Source organism: Eulemur rufifrons, chromosome 15 (assembly GCF_041146395.1).
Source record: "Eulemur rufifrons isolate Redbay chromosome 15, OSU_ERuf_1, whole genome shotgun sequence".
Taxonomy (NCBI): Eukaryota; Metazoa; Chordata; class Mammalia; order Primates; family Lemuridae; genus Eulemur; species Eulemur rufifrons.
In genome coordinates this window covers 84769868-84792250 of record NC_090997.1, presented here as the reverse complement: position 1 = coordinate 84792250, position 22383 = coordinate 84769868, and the positions used below count along the sequence as shown (strand labels likewise).

Here is a 22383-nt window from a genome sequence, read left to right as displayed (position 1 = left end):
TCGGAAGAAAAAAACCTCTTTGCAGGGAGCGTAGCTAACTCCCTGCAAACTGGTATAGTCAACTTAGAGACCTGATCAGAACAAAGAGAAAAGGACCTCTTTGCGGGGAGCATAGCTAACTCCCCGCAAACTGGGATCATACCTTATTAATTACTTATTATCTAAAGCTTAATATAGTGCTAAATGAATAAACACAAACCTTTTGAAGTATTATGGCAAATAGCTTTCTTTCTGTAACAACATCATCCAGTAGAATTTTATGCAATGATAGAAATGTTCTATATCTGCATTGTCCAACAGAGTAGGCAGGCACTGGCTATATGTAGCTACTGAGAAACTAAATTTTAAATTTTATTTAATTTTAATTAATTTAAATAGCCACTTCTTTTCTTTTTGCTTTTACTTCAACCATTTCTTGGACCTCCTTGCTATTTATACTTGGGCTTAAATATTTGCTAGACTAAGGTGATTCAAAAGAAGAAGGTATATGGTACTTTTGCAGTAAAAACCTCAGGTAAAAATATTTTTGGTTCAAATATTTTAATAGATTGTATTCCATCAGAGCTTTTATAGCGGTCATTCAGTATAATATATACTTAATTCAATATAATCACTTATCTACTGATATTTTAAGACGTTTGTAAGTAATGCATTATTTTTTAAATGGTATATAATAGAATTCAAGGTGAGCTTTTATGCTAAAAAATTTGGAACATCATTATCCACTTATATGGCTTCTGCAGGAAGAACTATAGGACAGACTTCTATGCTTGCCTGAGGAGGATAATTTTACTCAACTTCAGAGTTTATGACCATCTTTTTATGTGTTGAAGATCCTGGTATGTTTGTAGATGAACTATGTTAACTCTTACTCATTTTAAAACATTCATTGAATCGCTTAATGATTAAAAGAATCCCAGGAATAAGATCTCTAGGTAATAAAATTGCTTTATATTAAATACTATAAGTATATTGGAAGAGTTCCGTTCTTAAGCTTATTTAAATCGCATTTCTGGGATTGGGATTGGGGGAGGCAGTTCTCTATGTGTGTAAAACTCCTCATATGAATCTGATCTACACCTGTGGCTGAGAACTACGTCCCTAGAATTTGCTGAAATGGGGTGGGTGGGGGGAAGAATTTGAAGCCACTGGCTATAAAAGCAACTAGGTGTTTCAGGAGCACAAATTTTTCTTGGAGGATTAAGAAATCCCAAACATGGTTTTGTATTAAAACAAATTACTACAAATTATGAAATAAATGACAAACTTAATGACAAAACAGAAGTACCAAACAAATACAAATGGCATTCACCTTTGTCGACTTTAGCCTCAGTTTATTTTCCAGGCCTTTGTCCTCCCTAGCTTCTGATAGAAGAGTTTGGAAACACAGCTACCGTTCACATCTTCCCGATTAAGAAGAAAGAATGGTCTTTTGACATAATATTTTAATTCTAAATTCAGCAAAATGTCTCAACTTTACACAACTCTTCTTTTAAACTTTACCAGCTGTTAAATGAACTGGTTGCACGCTGTCACACCAGAACAAAAAAAAAGCAGGCTGTTTGCTATTTTCTGATGAGATAATTATTTCATCATTATGATATGGAGCAATGGATAACAGCACAGGTTCTGGATTCAAACCCTGGTCTTGTTACTAACTCCTTGTGTGACATTGGCTAACCTGTTACACCCTGACTTCTCAACTGTAAAGACAGGAGACTTCAGATATGTATACACAACAGCATAGTGATGGGCACTTAACTATTCTTCAACTGCAAATGGCCCTAAGACACACTTGACCACATCACTACTAGAAAATGAACTTACCATCAGTTATGGTGGTAATTAAATCAGTTCAAACTAAAACAAAACCAGCAAAGTAAAACAAAAACAAAAACAAAAATTGCTTTATGAAAAATGGCTCTGAATAGATCTGAAAGGGAAGTGAAGGTGAGACGGTGTAAAAAGTTATGGTTTTTATGTATAATCTCAGACTTGTATTTATACAGTAAAATGCTGCTTGAGAATTTAGGCATTTTAGTTTTCCAGACATGGTCCTCATAGATTTCCTGTTTATTGTTCTTGGCCAGGATGGCGTGGAGGGTTATCTACTCCTACATAGGTCTGGAGGTTTTACAAGCTCTTGAAAATATTAAAATGCATATATTTACTAGTAGCCCACCAACATTTTGTTTCAGTATTATCACTGATTGACTTAATACCTACTTTACCATGGATATCAATTCCAAAAGCTGATGTGGGTTACATAGATTACAGTACACATGAAGTGTGAAGTTTCCTTACTATAAATTTTACTTCTATTATTTTACATACCTTTAGAAAAATCTAATGTCACTTTGCTTCATTGAAGACACAATTGTGCAGCCCTGGTGTGGTGGCTCACTCCTGTAATCCTAGCACTCTTGGGAGGCCCAGGCAGGAGGATCACTCGAGGTCAGGAGTTCAAGACCAGCCTGAACAAGAGCGAGACCCCGTCTCTACTAAAAAATAGAAAGAAATTGTCTGGACAACTAAAAATATATAGAAAAAATTAGCCAGGCATGGTGGCACATGCCTGTAGTCCCAGCTTCTCAGGAGGCTGAGGCAGTATGATTGCTTGAGCCCAGGAGTTTGAGGCTGCTGTGAGCTAGGCTGATGCCAGGGTACTCTAGCCTGACTGTCTCAAAACAAACAAACAGGTCGGGCGTGGTGGCTCACACCTGTAATCCTAGCACTCTGGGAGGCCGAGGCGGGTGGATCGCTCAAGGTCAGGAGTTCGAGACCAGCCTGAGCAAGAGCAAGACCCCGTCTCTACTAAAAATAGAAAGAAATTATCTGGCCAACTAAAATATATACAGAAAAAATTAGCCGGGCATGGTGGCACATGCCTGTAGTCCCAGCTACCTGGGAGGCTGAGGCAGTAGGATCGCTTAAACCCAGGAGTTTGAGGTTGCTGTGAGCTAGGTTGACACCACGGCACTCACTCTAGCCCGGGCAACAAAGAGAGACTCTGTCTCAAAAACAAACAAACAAAAAAACAAGCAAAATATACAACTGTGCAGCTGCTAGGTGTTTTTCCTCATGACTATTTCCTTCCTTCCTTCCTTTAAGTCTTTATTACTCAATTGTTCTCTCCTTCCTTTTTTTCCTACCCGGGAGAGAAATGTAATTCACTTTTTTCTTCTGCTTTTTTCACAGGACGCATTAATCTCATTCCTGGAGATGGGAAGTCCAAAACCTGTTACTTTATTTTCTGCAACGTGCACTGGCTTTCCTAACAATTACAGCCTTCTGGAGAAGTTCTCTGGGAACTTGAACATCTGTTTTTTTGCTCCCCAAATAAACAGGTACTTTTTGATTGCTCTTGAGCAATCTACCCGTTTCCCTCCCTTCCTCGTGGTGCAATTTTTAAAATAGTAAAGTCCCTTAATTTCCTTCTTTCATCTTGCTGACGATAACTTGCAGAGCTGGGTATAAGACCCAGTCTTTTATCTTAAGTATATGGCACGTGTGAGGGACATTTTAAGGTCCTAAATGAGAATGCTAAATCGTTCAGCAGTTGGAGCTAATCAATTATCATTAATTATAACACATGCCATTGGAAATTTTCAAATTTTAAAATGGTGTTTTAAAATACTAGGGGTCGACTTGATAAATTTAGACTGCCACTTCCGGAGCACCACTGTCACTAAACAACTGTCCTCCAGTTTAGGCCCTGGCTCCTGGGCGCTAGTTGAAACCCTCCCGCCTTGCGCAACGTGGGCCTCCTGGCGCTGCCCCTGTCCTTCCAGCGCCGCGCGCGGTCCCTGTCCACGCTGCCGGGCGAGCCCGGGAGGGGCCGGGAGGGGGCGCCGTAGCCGCGGAGAACATTGGCAATGCCTCGGGGGCTGACTCCGAAGACCGAGTATTCGCTGGAGAGACTTTTTTGCGCCATCCTGTAGTCGCGTACGCTCCGGGCTTTTGTCAACTCTAGGTCTTCTTAGATGGGGGCCGAGTGAGAGACGGCGGGGACCCTGGGCCACGCGCAGCACTCAGGGAAGGGCTGAGGTCCGGCAGCCGCGCGGTGCGGCCGGTTCCGTCCCGTCTCGAGCTTCTCAGCAGCGCCCTCCCCCGCGGCGGGCCCAGACTCTCTGTGCCGCGACGAGTGGGTGGCCAGAAGCCGGTGGCGGAGAGGGCGGGCGGCTGCAAGGAGCGGCGAGACTCCCGCGGGGAGGCTGGGGCTGGGACGAAGCGGCCTCGGCGATCGAAAGAGAAACGAGGCCAGGCGAGTAGGAGGAAATACAGCCGATGAAGGGGAGCTGCCGCCCATGAGGGAGGCGGGTCCTTTTGGCTGCAGCTGCCGCTGTTCCGGGACGCAGCCCGAGGAGCCCGCCCGCCCGTAAGGTGCGCGCCAGGTAGCTCCCCACCCAGAGGGCACCCTTGCTTGCCCCTCCCAGGGCACGCGGGACGGAAGGAGCCGCGCCGCGCTGCAGGTGGCGAGGGCGCACGGCACCCCGAGCGCGGCGCCCTTGAGCTGCACCGCGACGCAGGTTTGTGAGCCGACTTGTCCGCCAGCCAAGAAAAGGAAGCGCTGTCCCTTCCCGCTCACCCGGCTTCCCCACCCCTTGTACTCTAAACCCTGCAGCGGGCGTGCGGCGCGGCCACGGAGGCGCCGAGGAGGGGCGAGCCGCCGCCGGGCAGCGGCGTGCCCACGGGGGAGAGGGCGCCGGAGAGGAGGCGGCGGCGCGGTGGCGAAGGCGCGGCGCGCGATGGCAGCTGCTTAGCCCGGCGGGCGCGGAGCAGCCCCGAGCTGTGGCTGGCCAGACGGTGCGGCTGGGCGGGGGACCCCGCCGCCGCTGCAGCCCGGGCGGGAGAGATGAGCGCGGAGGCTGGCGAGGGCATCACTTTCTCTGTGCCACCCTTCGGCCCCTCGGGCTTCTGCACCATCCCCGAGGGCGGCATCTGCAGGAGGGGAGGAGTGGCGGCGGTGGCCGAGGGCGAGGAGACCCAGCTACCGCCGCCACCACCGGGCAGCTTCTGGGACGTGGAGAGCGCCGCCGCCCCTGGCACCGGGTGTCCCGCTGCCACCTCCGGGAGCAGTGCCACCCGGTGCCGGGGCAACTCTGGTGGCGGAGGCAGCCGACGGACCACGGTGGCATATGTGATCAACGAAGCGAGCCAGGGGCAGCTGGTGGTGGCCGAGAGTGAGGCCCTGCAGAGCCTGCGGGAGGCGTGCGAGGCGGTGGGCGCCACCCTGGAGACCCTGCATTTTGGTAAACTGGACTTTGGAGAAACCACCGTGCTGGACCGTTTTTACAATGCAGGTGAGTGAGTAACCCTTTCCCCATCCTACGCTGCCGGGGACCACGTTTCTCTTGGCCGTCTTTGGGGGAAATTTTGTTTTTTCTGGGCGGGAAGCATTTACTTCTTGTCTCACTTGGGGGGCAGCGAGCGGCGCTGCATGACTGCTCCTGGCGCTCACTGCTCCTGGGGGAGAGGGAGCGCGTGTGCAAGAGCCTGTGTGTATTTGTGCGAGAGCCCCCCTGGCCCACCCACAGCCGGGCGAGGGAGCCCTGCGGTCCATGTGGTCGACCTGAAGACCTGTTTTCTAGCACTGTGAGGTATTTGCCCCAGTCAGCCCTTTCCCATTCAGTGTCTCGCTTTCGCTTCTCTTACGTTTGGCCCGTTTTCCTTCTGCATATATCTGTGACCATGTTAGATGGCGTTCTCCTCTTCTCTGCGTGGTTTTGGGAGTACAGAAACGATGACTTATGCCACGCAGCCAGCTGCACTCGGAGTGTATCTATGTGAATTTGCATGTCATGTCATGATCTTCCCAACTCATTTTACCTCTAACAAGTTTTAGTGGCTTGAATTTCCCACCTCTTACCAGTTTGAACGTTCAAGTAATTACGGTGCTTCCACGAGTACTGACGTCGTAACTTGTGCTAAACTTGTGTGATATCTTTGTAAGGATTTTGGTGAAAGAACTGGGGTCTGTTTTTTATTACCCCATATACCTCGGTGGGCGGGAACTTAACATTGTTTAAAATGCTGATATGCTATCTTAATAACTAAGATTAGTTTGGCCATTAAAATGATTGCTACCATAATCCATGAAAAAAACATTTTTTTTAGCCTATCCCAGATTTCAGAAAGTTATGCAGTTCTAGTAGCCGGAGCAATTAGCTATCTGTTAGCAAATGTTAGAAATAATAACATGTTATTGAAATTAACCTTTATCACTCTGCACACCCAATGTTGAGAATATGTATATATTTAGATTTTTAAATTTTTATTTTCTAGAGACAGGGTCTCACTCTATCATTGGGGCTAGAGTGCAGTGGTGCGATCACAGCTCACTGCAACTTCAAACTCATGGGCTCAAACAATCCTCCTGGTTTAGCCTCCCCAGTAGCTGGGACTCAAGGCATGCACCATTGCACCTGGCTAATTTTTTTTAAAACATTTTTTGCAGAGATGGGGGTCTCACCACGTCGCCCAGGCTGGTCTTGAACTCTTGGCCTCAAGCAATCCTCCTGCCTAGGCTTCCCAAAGTGTACATACTTATTTTTTTATAATTGTGGTTGAAAAACTTGGTTTAATGGTTTCAAAACAGTAAGGTTCTTGCATTTGTGATCACATAAAAGGTTTTGTATTCCAACCTTGTTTTCAGTTCTGATTCTCTTCAGCCTCTTCAAAACACCTGAAGTAGGCTTATGTCAGTTTTGGAATTCAGCCGAAGCTGAATGTTCTAAGAACAAGAACTTCATGTTAAGGAAGCCAGACTAAATAAACTAGGACTTTCTGGTTCTGGTATTTTTTTTTATAGTTTTGGTCTTCATAACTGTGCATGAGGGTAATATATTATAGCTTGGGTCTTTGGGTGGCTTGCTATAAAAATTACATAAACATAACTTTTCTAAAAATTATAGCATGCTTATTTCTGGATTATAATTGGGAAGAAGCTTCAAAGAACTGAAAGATATGAGAGGAAAATACCCTACTAAACACTTGAGCCTATTTTTATTGCACTGATAGATTGGACATTTTTTTCTAGGGCTCTGTAAAAAAATCTTAAACTCTAAGCTAATTTGAAAGAAACTTCCCTAATAAGCCTTTCTGTTAGGAAAGGCTAACAATAACTTTCTGTTACTCTCCAAGTATTATCTCTCGGAAAGGTAGAGAAAAATTGGAAGGTGGTGGCATTTGAAGTGTATCTCATTTAATCCTCTAAACAAGCCTTACTACCTTCTTAGGTGAAAAAACCAAGAGATCCCGAAGTGGCCCTAGGATTCATAGGTAGTAAGTGGTCAACACAGGCCTAGGCAGGCCTCAGTTTAACCGCTGCCCATCTGAGTGATGTCGGTCCTGAGGATGAGTGCAGATGTGACAGAATGAAGGTAGTAGATCAGTTTCCTCCAAACCCCTTTGTTTTTCTAAACTGAGGGCAGCAGGTTTGATGGTAGTAGAACTTACTTTCTTATGACTTCTAAGAGAGGGTTTGCTCTTCCTATACCAGAGGTTGGAAAACTTCTTCTGTAAAGGTCCAGAGAGTAAATATTTTAGACTTCGCAGTTCATGAGGTCTGTATCACAACTACTCAGCTGTTGTTACTTAGAGTAGCCATAAACAAATATCTAAACAAATGGTCATGGCTATGTTCCAACAAAACTTTATTAATGGACATTGAAATTTGAATTTCATGTAATTCACAAACTGTTATTCTTTTTTTCCAACTATTTTAAAATGTAAAAAACATTCTTAGCTTGACAGCTGTGCAAAAACAGGTGGCCCACAGGATTTGGCCCGTGGGCCGTGCTGACCTTTTCTGTACACTGACTACCTGCACTTGAAAGTTGAATCCTTAGGAGATGGTGGGAAGAACACTGTCCCTCAAGTCAGATCTCAGTTTTCATCCCAGGTGTGCTGTGAACGGACCATGTCATTGTGAGACAGGTCCTTCATCTTCTCCAATGGTGTTTCTTCGCCTGTAAAATTGACCAGGGGTAAAAGTGGAAGGGGAATTCAACAAAATTTCAACAAAATGAGGGAATTCAACAAGATTCCCTCATTTAGTCCTGTGAATTTGTAAAGACAAGGTGGCATGGTGTGCTGGGACAGAACATCAGGACAGGAGTTTCGAGGTCTGGATTCTGGTCCTAGTTCCTCTCTAATTTGGAATGAGTCATTGAAAATCTCAGAAAAGAGTGGAGGGTTGGCGTAATTGGTATCTGAGATTCCCTGTGGCTCTCAAATTCTGTACTTTAAAATTATAACATTATTAATATAAATGAATCATTTCAGTCCATAGAGATTAGTGAACTGCTTGTATAGATCATATCCCCATCCCTGAAGAGCTCAGAGTGCCTTGGCTGTGGCAGGGCCTCTGTGAGGGGTTATGCTGAACGTCTGGGGCTCCAGGAAACAGCTTCTAGAGTCAAACCAGGGTTGGGCTGGGTTCAGGGGTAGCTTCTCAAAGGAGGGAACACCTGAACTGAGATGGAAGGGTAAGCAAGGATGCCCTAACAAAGGCCTCAGCATTTAAACGGGAAACAATGGTGTTCAAATAGCTCAGCTTAATGGAATGATTAAGGACTTAAAAAGTTTGGTGAAATTTTTACAAACTTTTCCTATCTTTGTGTATTGGTATTTTGTGTTTTTTTTTTTTTGAGGCAGAGTCTCACTTTGTTGCCCAGGCTAGAGTGAGTGCCGTGGCGTCTGCCTAGCTCACAGCAACCTCAAACTCCTGAGCTCAAGGGATCCTTCCTGTCTCAGCCTCCCGAGTAGTTGGGACTACAGGCATGCACCACCATGCCCGGCTAATTTTTTCTATATATATTTATTTTTAGCTGTCCATATAATTTCTTTCTATTTTTAGTAGAGATGGGGTCTCGCTCTTGCTCAGGCTGGTCTCGAACTCCTGAGCTCAAACGATCCGCCCACCTCGGCCTCCCAGAGTGCTAGGATTACAGGCGTGAGCCACCGCGCCCGGCCTTGGTGTTTTGTTTTTTAAAGAATAGGTTTTCACTGATTTTCCTGATTTGATTACTATTTATTATAACTATATTCTAGTTTGCTCTTTGACTGCACTTGTCATTCTTTCTTTCATTCCCTTTCTGAGGTGAAACTAATGCTCTATTAATGCTTATATGAAAATTCATCTGATTTATGTATATAAGAGACTATATCACTCAGAGATGACAAATGCCAAGGTAACAACATCCCTTCCCAGCCCTCTGCATCGTAGCTAATAAAATTCTATAAAAGCTAAGAGATGTCAGGGATAAAAGGTTGGACAAATCTCAACTGGCAGCAAGGTCTTCAAAAAAATTATTTTTTAAGATAGAGTCTCCCTTTGTTGCCTGGGCTAGAGCACAGTGTTGTTATCATAGCTCAAACTCCTGGGCTCAAGCCATCCTCCTTCCTCAGCCTCCTGAACAGCTGGTACTACAGGCACGTGCCCCCATGCCCAGCTAATTTTTCTACTTTTTACAGGGATGGGGGTCTCGATTTTTCTCAGGCAGGTCTTGAACTCCTGGCCTCAAGCAATCCTCCCACCTTGGCCCCCCAAAGTGCTAGGATTAAAAAAAAATTTTAAATGAGCATCAATACTGTTAATCTCTTATTTTGCTTATAGAAATGCTGAACTGTAAAGAGATTATATTTGTTCATTCAGGTAAATGATTTAAGGTTCCTGCTTGGAAACAGGAGCATACCTTTTCTTAGAAACAGTATTACAGATGGTGGTTAGATAAGCCTTGTTATAATATCTCAGTGTTTGGAACCCACTCGACATTTTAAACATTCGGGAAAATTATGCTTCTGAAACCTAAAAGTGAGACTTTCTCTGTGACTTTTCCTTTGATCTAGCTTTTGGTAGTCTCTTGGCCAGATACAGGGGGAGCATCAGCTTGGGTTGGTTGGGGCTGGGGGAAGGACAAAGAGGAGGTCTGTGGCTGCAGGGGGAAAGATTCTGTGTGAGGAGGAGGCTAGCGGGGATCCAGGAACACTTTCACCTCTTTCAGTCTTCTGCCCCTCCTGCTTTGTGCTGATGTAAGAGCTGGGGACACTGCTGCGCTCAAGGCCACCTCCCTCCCTCTTCGGTGGGCACAGGATTGGGTTAGCTGCCTGCTTCCCCTTTCCCTGAAATCAGCCCGCACATCCGCCTGGGCCTTTCTCTCAGCCTGGCTCACTGCAGACTGCAATCTCTTACTCAGCTTTTCACCCCAGCAGCAGTGGGTAACAGGAAGGAAGCACTTGCAGGTTGACATTTTAAGAACTAGCTTTTCTATTTGCATCCATATCAATGTTCCCACTTTATTTGAGTGGTGCCGAAAGTTGCCCATTTATGCCATTTTGCTGGAGATGCGTCTGACCTCTCTGGGCTTTGATGCCACTTCCTTTCAGCAAAGCTCCTTAGGATCACCAATCTTACTTGGTATAAACAAAACAAAACAAACATAACCATGTACCCCATCTATCCCGGACTGAGCAGTTCTTGGAAGTTTTCTGGCTCACTTCTGCATTTCCACTTTCAATATACTTTCAAAGTATCTTGTCCTGTATACTTTGAGGGAGAGGGTAAAGTCTGTATTTCCCAAATAGTGGTTCCCATGACCGGTTAAAAAGAAAAATCAGAGGACCAATATATATTTGCCAACACTGTAATTGTTCCAGGTTAAGGATATTGTAAATAGGGAAAGAGAAAACTCAACTAGCCACCTATTGCCATGATTTCTTAAAAAAGAAAGACATGTTTATGTTAAAAAAATTAGGAGGGTACATAACCTTAGAAAGAAGGGGAACTCTTTGCATATAGCAAATGTATGGAAAAACTCATTATTTATTATGCATTTTTCCCATTTCACCATGGATGAGTGAAAACTTCCTCATGCCCATCAGCAGAGTTGTTTGAGAACTTCTGATCTGAATCGCTTTGCTGCTCCTTCCCACCTTTTGGTCACTGCTTCTTGACCTGAGAAATAAGCCTTAGTAAAATTATCAAAAGAGCAAACAGATAAGCTCATAAGGAAAAAAACTCTGGTTAGAAAAGGATTTCAAAAAGATCCCGGTGATATCCCATGCGTGGTTTTTCTCCGAGCTTTTCACTTTTCCTGGCACGCCATTGTGGCAGCTGCTGCCTACCCCACACAGACCCAGAATACTGCACTTCCTCTTGCTTTCTCAGATAATGGGTCAATTGAGGCAAAATTACAATTTTTCAAAAAGAGCTCTACTAGAAAATCTGAAAAAAGCAAAACTAAAGAAAACTTAAAGACACAAAAGTAGATTGGTTTTTAGAGTACCCATTTCTTACTCCAAATAATCAAGTGCAGATTGTCATGACCTTGCTTTGCAGTGTCCTGAGAGATCCTGGTTTCTTTCCTCAACTTGGTCACTTTTGGTCTGCTTGAGACATTCAATAGTTGGTAGTTTGAGCTGGTTCCATCTCTAGGGGAAGCCTATTTGCAAGTGCATAACACTGGCCTGTCTGAACAGTGGCTGTGGCTGGTTCCAGCCTTCTGGGAGTTCTCTGCCATAGGCCAGTTCCCCTCTGGTGACTTACAGGGACTGTCCCCTGCTTCTTGTTTCAGAGACCTGGTTAGAGGACCATTCAGTTCCTGTTTCTGGTTTGCAGGCTAGAATTGGTTCACAGTTTCTTTGTGGAGCAGTGGGAGATTGACAAGCACGAAGCCCAGTGCATGTGTAAGTTTCTCCAGCACGAAGTACCAACTGTGTCTACTTTCGAGGAGTTCCCCCAAGTGGTCCCTTCGAATACCACCCCACACCAGCAAAGTAGAGAAGCACAGGAAAATGCATTGTTGGCCAGTGACTCAGGGCTGATAGTGCGCTATGAAGTCATGGCCACTCTCGGGAGGCCATTGGAGGGCATTTTATCAAATGCTCCCCTTTCCATCACCCATGGGGCCCTCACTGTGGCTGTAGAACATGCCAGGACTTCCTCTCCTTTTTCTGGGGCAAGATGAGAGTCGGGAATGTGGGAAATATGGTGAGGGTAGGCAGTGTTGCAGGAACCCACAGCTATGTGAATATCAGGAAGAAACGGAAGCCTCAGCTTTGGAAAAGTTGTATCTTGAAGACAGGCTCATCTTCCTGTGATTAGTTTATAGGCAGGTGGGGAAATTGGCTACATTTAAGAAAAAATATCCCTATTTTCAGGGGGTAAAATTAAACTTGCAGAATTTTATTAGTGGTATAAAGGCGAAAAAGAAAAAATGGTAAATTATTTAAAAATCCATTGGTGACTCTAATACATTGGTTTCTTTAGTTGTTTTAATGTATTAGCTTTTCTCTCTGGCTGGAGTTGTTGACTAGAGAAGCCAATCAAAATATGTGCCAGATTAGTGGGAAAGGAGGAAGGATATGAGACAAGGCTGATCTTCAAGGTCTTGTCTAACTGTTCCAAAAATTTAAATAAGTGAGTACTTAACATCTTATGTGGGTTTTTTATTTTGTAGTGTGTTTTTTTTTTCAAAAGAAAATATAAAAATGAAAAGACAACATAATCCAGGCTATATTATGGTAATTTTCTTAGGGGACACAAGAGGGAGGAGAGAAAATTTAAATGTTAAGAGCATCTCCTATTTAATAAAATCATAGCAGAGAAGATCTGTGTAACTTACGCTGTATAAGTTGTGCAGAGTAACAGTAAACATTCCGTTACAAGCAGACTTTCTGTTATAGTAGTTCATCAACAAAGAGGAAAGCAATTGACTTTGGTATATGATTAATACCAGGAAGGAAGTTATATTCCTTTGTACAGGAAGTCTCTAAAAATGGTTGTAACTAGTTATATCAGTACTTTTCACTGGTTTTAGCCCCCTTTTTTTTTTTTTACCTGTGAACTCTTAAGAGAAACCTGGGAGGAGAGGTGCTCTTGTGATTATCAGTGAGCATCAGGTCATCTCTCCACTGGCCTTAGACCACAGAAAACCAAGTATTTGTCTAAGCCAGAGAATTCTTCTTCCATTAAAATTTTGATTACCCACATTTCTTATTTTTAAAAAGTCATCCAAGGCTATCACATGTTAAATGCCATTTTAACGTCACGTTCCAGTTTTCTAATATGTTTATTGTGACAAACATCAGCTTAGAGCTGGGGCAGCCAGGACCAGGAGTGCTATTCCTGCTGCCCAGGGCCACAGCATTTGCCTCCAGCTAGATATTTCCCGATTTATGATTTGGTCCCACTGGGGCTTAGGTGACTTTACATGGCTGGGTGAGAATGGTACTGTCAGTGTCTCAGTTGTTCCGTGTTACGGAGTCCTCCTTTTTTGATCATCTTAATGACTTCATAAAAGAAAGAGAAGTGACAGTGTAATTAACTATATTTTACAGTTGGAAAGGGAGGCTGAGCAGGCCAGAATAAATCAAGTGGTTGAATAGGATTTGAGCTCAGGTCTTCTGATTTCCAAATAATCCAGGTGTTTTTTCTGCCATACCACAGTTTCCTCTTGTAGTGAAAACCATTTCAAAGCAGGTATGCTATTTAAGAGGATCAGTTCTAACATCTTGGTCCTTGATAGTAGCATTATTATGAGGAAGAGTCTTAGGAGTGACACTTAACTTCTGGAACCCTCTTACTAACATATTTTTGTGACTTCTTATTAGCAATCTTATAAAATTATCAGAAGCGGACTTTGACATTTTTCTGTCAATACAACAAGGGAGCCCAGAGTCTAGGCTGAATAGTGGTTGCCAGTTGCTTGGGCTTTCTAAATTGGGCTTTTTCCGGGCAAGTCTTGGGCTACTTTTTGGGCATGATAGACGAACCATCAAGTGATAGACCGAAAGAAGCCTTTCTCTAGAATGACCCTGAGAGCTGGATTTACAACACTGCCTGGGGATTGTTCCTTTCCTTGGTTCCCTGAGATAAGTTCTGGCTCCTAAATCTGTTTGACTTTCCCCTAATGTGATGGCATATTCCCCATAATTCAATTCTGTAAGTATTTAATTGCCTGTGACATGCCTCTTTCTGAAGTCGGTGCACTGAAGGACTACAAAACAGAAGGTGTAGATCTTCAGGAGCATAAAAGTTTGTAACATATATATGTTTCTAAGGGAAAAACTGATACTAAGGAAGAAGTCAGGGGAGCTACCTGATTTCTTATTTCTTCCCACCAGACTAATTCTTTTTAGAAAAAACATTTTTAAAAAATTTAAGTTATGAAACATCAGTCATAAAGTACATAAAATAGTGTAACAGACATTCATGCATCCACTACCTGAATATATTAGCTGTTAAACTTATTGATATATTTGTTTCATTTCTCTTTCTCTCTGTTAGAAAAATAAATCCTTCTGGACAAAACTAAAAGACCCTTTTCTATCTCATCAATTTCCCTTCCTGCGAAAGTGCTTCCTGCATGGGAAGTGCTACATTATAATTTTATAAACTATACTTTTAAAAAATCTAAAGTCATGACTCCACAAATATAAACATATGCCAAATATTTAATTAACTCATTATTTAATGGTAAAACCAGTAAGATATTAAAACTAGTTTCAAGGAGAATTTAAAGAGTGGATATTACACACACACACTCACACACATACACACACACACTCACACACACACACACACACGCACACAATCAGGAAAGCTGAAATGAATTTGCTAATAGATGTAAAACCGGCTAATATTATGTAAGGCAATTGTATGAATATAAATGTTGGAGTCATCTTTTCTATAGGGTGGAAATCAATTTTATCTCTACCAGACAATATTTACCTGTAATTCTGTGGACAAGAAATATGTGCATTAGTATCAGTTTTGCACAACTTAATGTTTATCCCAGCAACATTGCAAAATGGTCTAATCACTGGAATTGCAATCAAAGGTGCACACCTCTTTAAAATCAGATAATTCCAGAGGGTGTGTCACACAAAGCCCAGACCTCCATTGAAAGGATATCTTTTGACCTTTTCCAACTCTTTGACAACTTTTCTTGGCACAAGGTGGGTTATTCTAAGCAGGCTCTATGCCTGTCTCTCCAAGTGCTCTTAACCCAACCCAGCTTAAAGGACCTGTTTGCTCTTCTCTGCTCTCTGACATCTGAAACTGTTTTTGCTCTGAAAGCGTCCTAGAATACCTTGCTTTAATCAAGATTCCTAATCATGGTTGTTTTAGGTCAGAAAACATGTACAAATTGCATATTTGGGTGTCAGTCACTTAGATTTTAGTTATGATAAGAGATATAAATAAATCATGTGGCCAGAACCAAGCAGGAATATGCCAGTGTGATGCCTACCATGTCTGGAAACCAAACTTCATTCTTATATTAGAAAAACATCATTGTTACTAATGGGAACATCAGTAGTCTAGATTGCTCCAAATAGACTTATTCTTTGGAGAAAAAAATTGTTAATATATTTTAGAGGGTTGGCAAACTGGTATCAAATTCTACACGTTGAATATATGACTTTGGTCTTATAATTTAAGGCAAGCCATACATAAATAGATAACATGCATTACTGTGTGCTCGGTGCTATGCCAGTCACTCTACATACATGACCTTATTCAGTCTTTAGAACAGCTTTATGAGGCAGATAGCATCAGCTGATCAATTTTACATAAGGGGAAACTGAGCCCCTGAAAGTGTTATCAACTTTCCCAGCGTCACATGGCTACTAAGGGACAGACAAGTTTTGAACCTAAAATGGTCTGATTCTAGAGTCTATTGATTTATAAGTATGTTCTCCTGTCTCCCAGAAATAAATTTCCTATTTGAAAACATTGAAATTATTATTAATACCATGATATAGTCATCTCATCAGAAGACATTTGTTGACTATTTAAAATCTGCAAGATTTCTTTCTTAAGTGTGTATGAAATTAGTTTAAAAAAGTGTAATTTCTGGCTGGGAGTGGTGGCCCACACCTGTAATCCTAGCACTTTGGGAGGCCAAGAGTTAGAGACCAGCCTGAGCAAGAGCGAGATCCCTGTCTCTACAGAAAGTAGAAAAATTAGCCGGGCATAGTGGCACATGCCTGTAGTCCCAGCTAGTCAGGAGGCTGAGGCAGGAGGATCACTCAAGCCCAGGAGTTTGAAGTTGCTGTCAGCTTTGATGACGCCACTGCATTCTAGGCTGGGAGACGGAGTAAGACCCTGTCTCAAAAAAAAAAAAAAAAAAGTGTCATTTCATCATTTTTGCCTTTTATGATCCTATGGTCTGCCAGTTGAATCCAACTATTTATTTATTTATTCATTTATATTTTTGAGACAGAATCTCACTCTGTTGTGCGGGCTAGAGTGCGATGGCATCAGCCTAGCTCACAGCAACCTCAGACTCCTCTCAAGCAATCCTCCTGCCTCAGCCTCCTGAGTGGCTGGGACTACAGGCGTGTGCCACAATGCCTGGCTAATTTTTTCTATATATTTTTAGTTGTCCGGTTAATTTCTTTATATTTTTTAGTAGAGACGGAGTCTCGCTCTTGCTCAGGCTGGTCTCAAACTCCTGAGCTCAAACGATCCACCTGCCTCGGCCTCCCAGAGTGCTAGGAGGAATCCAACTATTTAATAAATAATTTTGGGGAGCCTACCACATGCAAAATGATGTAGTGAATAAGCAAAAAAGTCCAAGGGAATTTTTTTTTTTTTTTTTGAGACAGGGTCTTGCTCTGTGGCCCAGGTGCTAGAGTATAGCAGTATGTTCATAGTTCACTGCAAAGTGTTGGGATTATAGCCACTGCACCTGGTCCCCACTTAATTTTTTTTTATGAAATCAGTATAATGCTGAAAACTATCTAAATAAATTCCAAGATTTTATTAAAAACCTTTCATATCTCTTATAAATATTGATAAAATCTTATTAAATTTACTTCTACGGGGGGTATTACAATTCTGTAATTAAGAAGAATTTTTTTACACTGATTCTTATGGAAGCAATGAGGGTTATTGCCTGAGACTTGAAACCTTTTATATATACGTGTGTGTGTGTGTGTGTGTGTGTGTGTGTTTGCATATACACATACGTAATTTTTCTAGCACTGGAATTTGAACTCTTTTGTATTAATCTTTTCAGTTTGTGAAAAAATCTAGGTTTAGATACTTGAAATATGCCAACAATGTAATTTCAATTTAGTATTCTTCAAGCCTAGGGTTTGTAATAAAATTGTGTTTGCTTGCTTTTTGATGATGCCTAGAATATGTGGTCCTTGGTTAACAGAAAATGGTCAACTTGAATGCCAAGTTACTGAATGCCTGGGCCAGAATGAGAACAGGAAACAAACAAAATTCCATTTAGATAATAAAGGCACATGTATCAGATGCATTGCTGATGCAGAACCATATCTGTATGATGATATACATAAAAAATAACTAAGGTAGAAATCTGGATTATCTCCGAAAGTTGTAAGTAACATTTCTAGATACATACTTTACGTAACATTTCTAATTATTTTTTTTTCTAATTATTTTTGAGTCTCATGAAAATTCAGATCTTCAGATCTGGACAGTAGGATTTTAATTTTTGAAAAATAACTCCTGGTCAATTTCCAAGATATACTGGCCTAGTGTTTACTATTCACATAGAATTAGAGTAAGAGAAGATTTGTAGACAATCTAGAGGAGCAGGGAGTCTGGCTGTAAAACTTAACACATCTCTTAGTGTGTGTATATTGTTAGTTGCAAAGCAGGGTTGAGGTACAAGTTGCTTGGCTTAACTTAGCGAAATAAGAGAACAAAGTCGTAGCTTGCACGTGGGTTAGACAAGAATAGTTGCCTTGGCTTTGCTTGCCAAGCAACTCAGTGCTGCCAATATTTTATGTGCTTAAAGTACACTTGGCAGTTGGTAAATCTGAAATAAAATTGGAAAGGAAATGCTAGCCTAGACTCTTTAGATTCTTCCAGACTCTTCTTTTCTTTATAAAATCAGTAGTGTAGAAAACTCATTAACCATTAAATATGACACATGAGTGGGTTTCCCAAGAACCGATCCTGCTGTGATTATTAGAATGTCGTTCTGCAGATCTGCATTGTTTCCAAAGTCTGAAATTAAGGGTTGTCAGCATTATGAAATCTTTGCACAGTCACTTAGGTTTTTGACTTGATTAACATTTAATTTATAGGACTATTTTGTTTGTGTTTACTAGTCCATTCAGCATGTATTCACATGAGTGGCACATTTGTGTCATCAGTGTTAATTCTGATTAACTTATGTCTCATCAAGTTGCTGTAAGTGACAGAAATTCATACTTAGGAACATAGTGTACTTATAAAGTTCATTGTTTAACATTCCTTTGAAGAAATAAGTTAGATGTAAAGACATACTAATTAAGAAGGCAAATTGCAGGAACGTTTAAAAGCTGCTAATGCGTAAATATTATCAGTGTGCATTAATGACAGGGTTAGGACATTGCTTGCCTGGATTTATGGGAAATTTTAGAAGCTCAGATAGAATCTTTGGATCGGTTCCTGACTCTGTGTTTAAGGCAACAGGGGGCAGGCTTAAGGCAGACAACTCCAAGCTGAAGAATTTGTAGGTGTTTGAGCTTAAATACCCTTCATAGAATATTCTGGTTATATTTATAACTGTCATCACCTATGGCTCATTTGGTGCTCATTTATGAAATCTTTGAGAAGGTTAAACTTTAATATCATATGAGTGACACTCTTCTGCTTCGGCCAAATCTCGTATAACACTTGGAATTAAAATTAAGATATTGCTGTATCTCCCTGGTTTGCCTGCAACATTAAGACACATATTTTCCCTGCTTGGTGAAATATAAATATGTAAGGAAAAAGTGCAGCCTCACAATTTTCAAGCTTCATTGAGCTCAGGACTCTCTACTCAGCGCAGGTTTTATGAAAGCAGTAGGTTTTATCTTGTTAAATAAATAGGGAACATTCTTCTTGGTGGATAATCTCTTGATTATCCAGGATTGGACCTTCTTATCAGGACCTGTTTGCAGGTTGCAAGTTCATTTCTAATTTGAAGTAGCCCAAGAAGGGCCAGATCTCATCTTCAGGTGGTCCCCGAAGGGAATAAGTTGTTCACACAAAAGCTATTGCCACTGTGTTGTGACACTGCATGGGAATTTTGAAGCAAAATTGCGCTGTGGTATTTGTATACTGCCATGCCTTAATTTTCCCAGCCACAACTATTTAATAGGTTTATGTTTTCCTCTGAAAATATCCTTAGATTCATTGGAATAAGTTTCCAGAGGCAGATATATGAAGCAATCATGATTTTTCTGTTTTCCAACTCCATGTTCTTTGGTTTGTTCCCCTTGGTTTATTTGTCAGGGGAATAAGGAACATGTTATCTAAAGAGAGTTCTGTGCCAGAGGATAAGCCACATTTAATTTCAGAAGGTTTTCTGAGAGCATAAAAGAAGAAAAACACTGTGATTGGAGAATCCAAGGCCCTAATCTGCTCTTATTTTCCAGTTACCTGGTCTATATGCTGAAAGCTTAATTTGAGACTTGAACTAGGTTACAAGCTTCTGAAGACTTTATATTTAGTCTATGAGAATTATGTTTTCAAGACTTACAATTGTCCCATTTAGCCACAGAAGAAAGTATTACCTAACTTTTGAGCCATACTATATACGTAATATGTCGTCTCTAGGGAAGTTTTTCCCTGAATCCAGCACATTGCATAGTTATTTATGAACTTGACCTTAGCAGTCTTTTTCATTTACGTTAAGAATCATCATGGAACTATTTATCTTTCTATTTTTTTCTCTCTTTAAGATCTGTGTAATTTTTTATTACATGTTTATGTTCATATCCCCTATCTATTCTCTCTTAAAATAAACTTTTTAAGCTGTTAAGTAAATTTTGATCTGCTTTAAGGATTCAGTATTCAAAGCATACTTGATTCTTTGGGAGATATAAAAACACTGTTGCTCCATAAGTCTTGCATCATAGGTGATATGACTAAGAAGGAACAACTGAAAAAGTCAAGTCCAATGTTACGAGATAATAGAAATCCTTTGTTAGAAAGGTCTGGCAAAGAAGGAGCAGTTTCAGGTACTTTAAAGGATTATTAAAATATAATTCCATGTCTCTTTTCCTTTTCTGTCTTATTAACCCTGTATCTCTTGCAGCTAGTAGAGTGCTTGGCATATAATAGGCACCTGATATATATTGATGGATTCAATGCATGAATATCACACTTTCCCCAACTGGTGTTTTAGTTATTGGTTTTGATGTTTGCTTTTCCTGCTTAAATGGGAGTTAATGACAGAGATCACATTTTATGGATCTTGACATTCTCCAGGTCTTCTGTATCAGTATGTGGCCTATAGATGACACTTAATGATGCTTGTAGAATACAATTCAGTGATATCATCTCTTCCCTTGAGGGGCTCACAGTCTGGTGTGGGATACCAGCCTATACTATATTGTGCTAATTGTTATGCTGGAGGTTTATATAAGGTTCTTTGAGAATGCAAATGATGGAGGATTCTTCTGGGAGAGAAGGGAGGGTGGAGGAGGTTGGCTAAGACTGGACAGGAGGTGACATTTGAGTTGGGTTTTGAAGGATAATGGTGAAAACTAACATGTATTGAGCACTTATTATGTGCCAGGCATTTTAAATCATGGGAATATATGAGTCTCCCCATAAGGGAGGAGAATAAAAAGAGGGCCTATGATAGAATTCAGAAAACACCAGCAATTAGAGATGGACAGAGGAAGGCGTTGACTAGTGAAAAAGAGGTGGTCAGTAAGATAGTTCAGAAGAGAGGGAGGGCAAGGAAGAGAGAGGGTTAGTTCTGAAAGCACCCAAAGAGGGCATGTCAGAAGGTCAGTGAAGTTGAATGTTACAGAGAAATAACTGGATGAATTTGGGAGATTAGAAAGCCACCGATCACTTTAGCCAGAGCAGTTTCAGGAACGTAGGTGGTGGTAGGTATCAGGTACAGAGACTTGACTGATTTCTGGTGAACAACAGAAGGCATGTAACAAGGAGTGTTATTTAAAGAAATGTGTTCGTAAGAGAAGGCAGTTGCTGGAAGCAGCACACATTGCTCCCAAGGTAAGGCACGTTGCCTGGTCCTGTCGGTCGGTATTTATGCCGCAGAAACTGAGATGAGGTCAGTAGGCCTTTGTGGGCTCAGGTATTATTTAACATTGTTTCTGTGGGAACATGGAACACAAATTCCCATCCACTTTCTTACTGGAAGAACTTCTGGAGCTTGACCCTTTGGAAGTGTCCTTGTTTTCTTGCTAATTTTAATTGGCTGAAAATAGAATTGCTTTTCCTTCTGAGAGTCTGTGACTTAGACAAATTCAAATTCACAGTTATACAGCTTGAGTCGAGGATTCTTTACTAGTTGAACTCAGTTTACAGAAGTGTAGGACTTGTTCAGGAAGTGGAAGTGGTCATTAAGGACATGGGTATCTCAGGCTAGGTACGTTTTTGATTCATCTATCCCCAGTGGTCAGATTTCACAGGCTTTGGAAAGCTAAAGAGTAAGAATTGGCACCCAAAATGCTTTTATTATTTTCTCAGCCACTTGAAACACTTCATTGCTCATAACACTGGCTACTTATAGCATTGACAATGATTCATTTTATAAAATGAGATCTTTTTTGCTCTGTTTGCCACCTCGCTTTGTAAACTTACAGTGGAAACACTTAACATTTTTTTCAAAATCCTGCTTACTTTTTAGGCTTTCTTCATCTTAGCCTTCTAACCACTCCTGAGTGGAGGGCTGCTCAGACTAGATTACTGAAATAAACCCGGGATTAACCTGAAGATACTCTCACTATCACCCGTGTGCATTCATTTATATTCATTGTCTGTTGCAAAAAGAAACTCCCTCCCCCCATCTTTATCTGAATAGTGACTATTGTTTTACTGGCACATCTTGGAATGAGCTCCCTTCAGGCTTATCTTTTATACCTACTGCATACCAAGAGGTGTGCAGTATACTGATTGCTGTTTCTGAAGATGTCCCCTTATGGAGTCTTCTGCGCCATACCCACCAGTGAAGCTTTGTTGAGATAGTATGGAATCTTTTTTGATGATAGTAATAATAATGATAATAAAAAGATGAGGGTAGTAAGTGTTAATTGTACAATTTTCTAGCTACAGTCAGGGGAATCAGCTAGATTTCATTCCTTTTGTTCATGTGGTGAACAAAATGCCTCTGGGTGTCAAATGACTTCCTTCTTTCCTTCCTTTGTCCTTCCTTCCTTTATCCTTCCTCTTCCTTCCTTCCTTCCTTCCTTCCTTCTTACTTTCCTTCCCTCCCTCCATCCTTCCTCCCTACCCCAGCCCTCTCTCCCCACTTCCTTTTCTCAGTAGACATTGGTTGGGTCTGCATCACGCTCCAGACACTGGGGATAGAAGGTGCATGTGACATGGGCCTTGCCCACAGAGTACTCAGTGGTGGTGGGCTTCACTCTTCCATCTCCTCACTGTTTGTT

At 41.6% G+C, this 22383-nt stretch overlaps 1 protein-coding gene across 1 annotated transcript in view; it reads left to right on the top strand.

Annotated features, from left to right (window-relative positions):
* Positions 1-4855: 4855 nt before the first annotated feature.
* Positions 4856-22383, top strand: part of MAP3K5 (mitogen-activated protein kinase kinase kinase 5) — a 196164-nt gene continuing 178636 nt past the window's right edge. The window contains exon 1 of the mRNA XM_069487666.1: positions 4856-5303. Within this exon, the coding sequence (XP_069343767.1) occupies positions 4856-5303 (448 nt within the window). The remainder of the gene's footprint in view (positions 5304-22383) is intronic.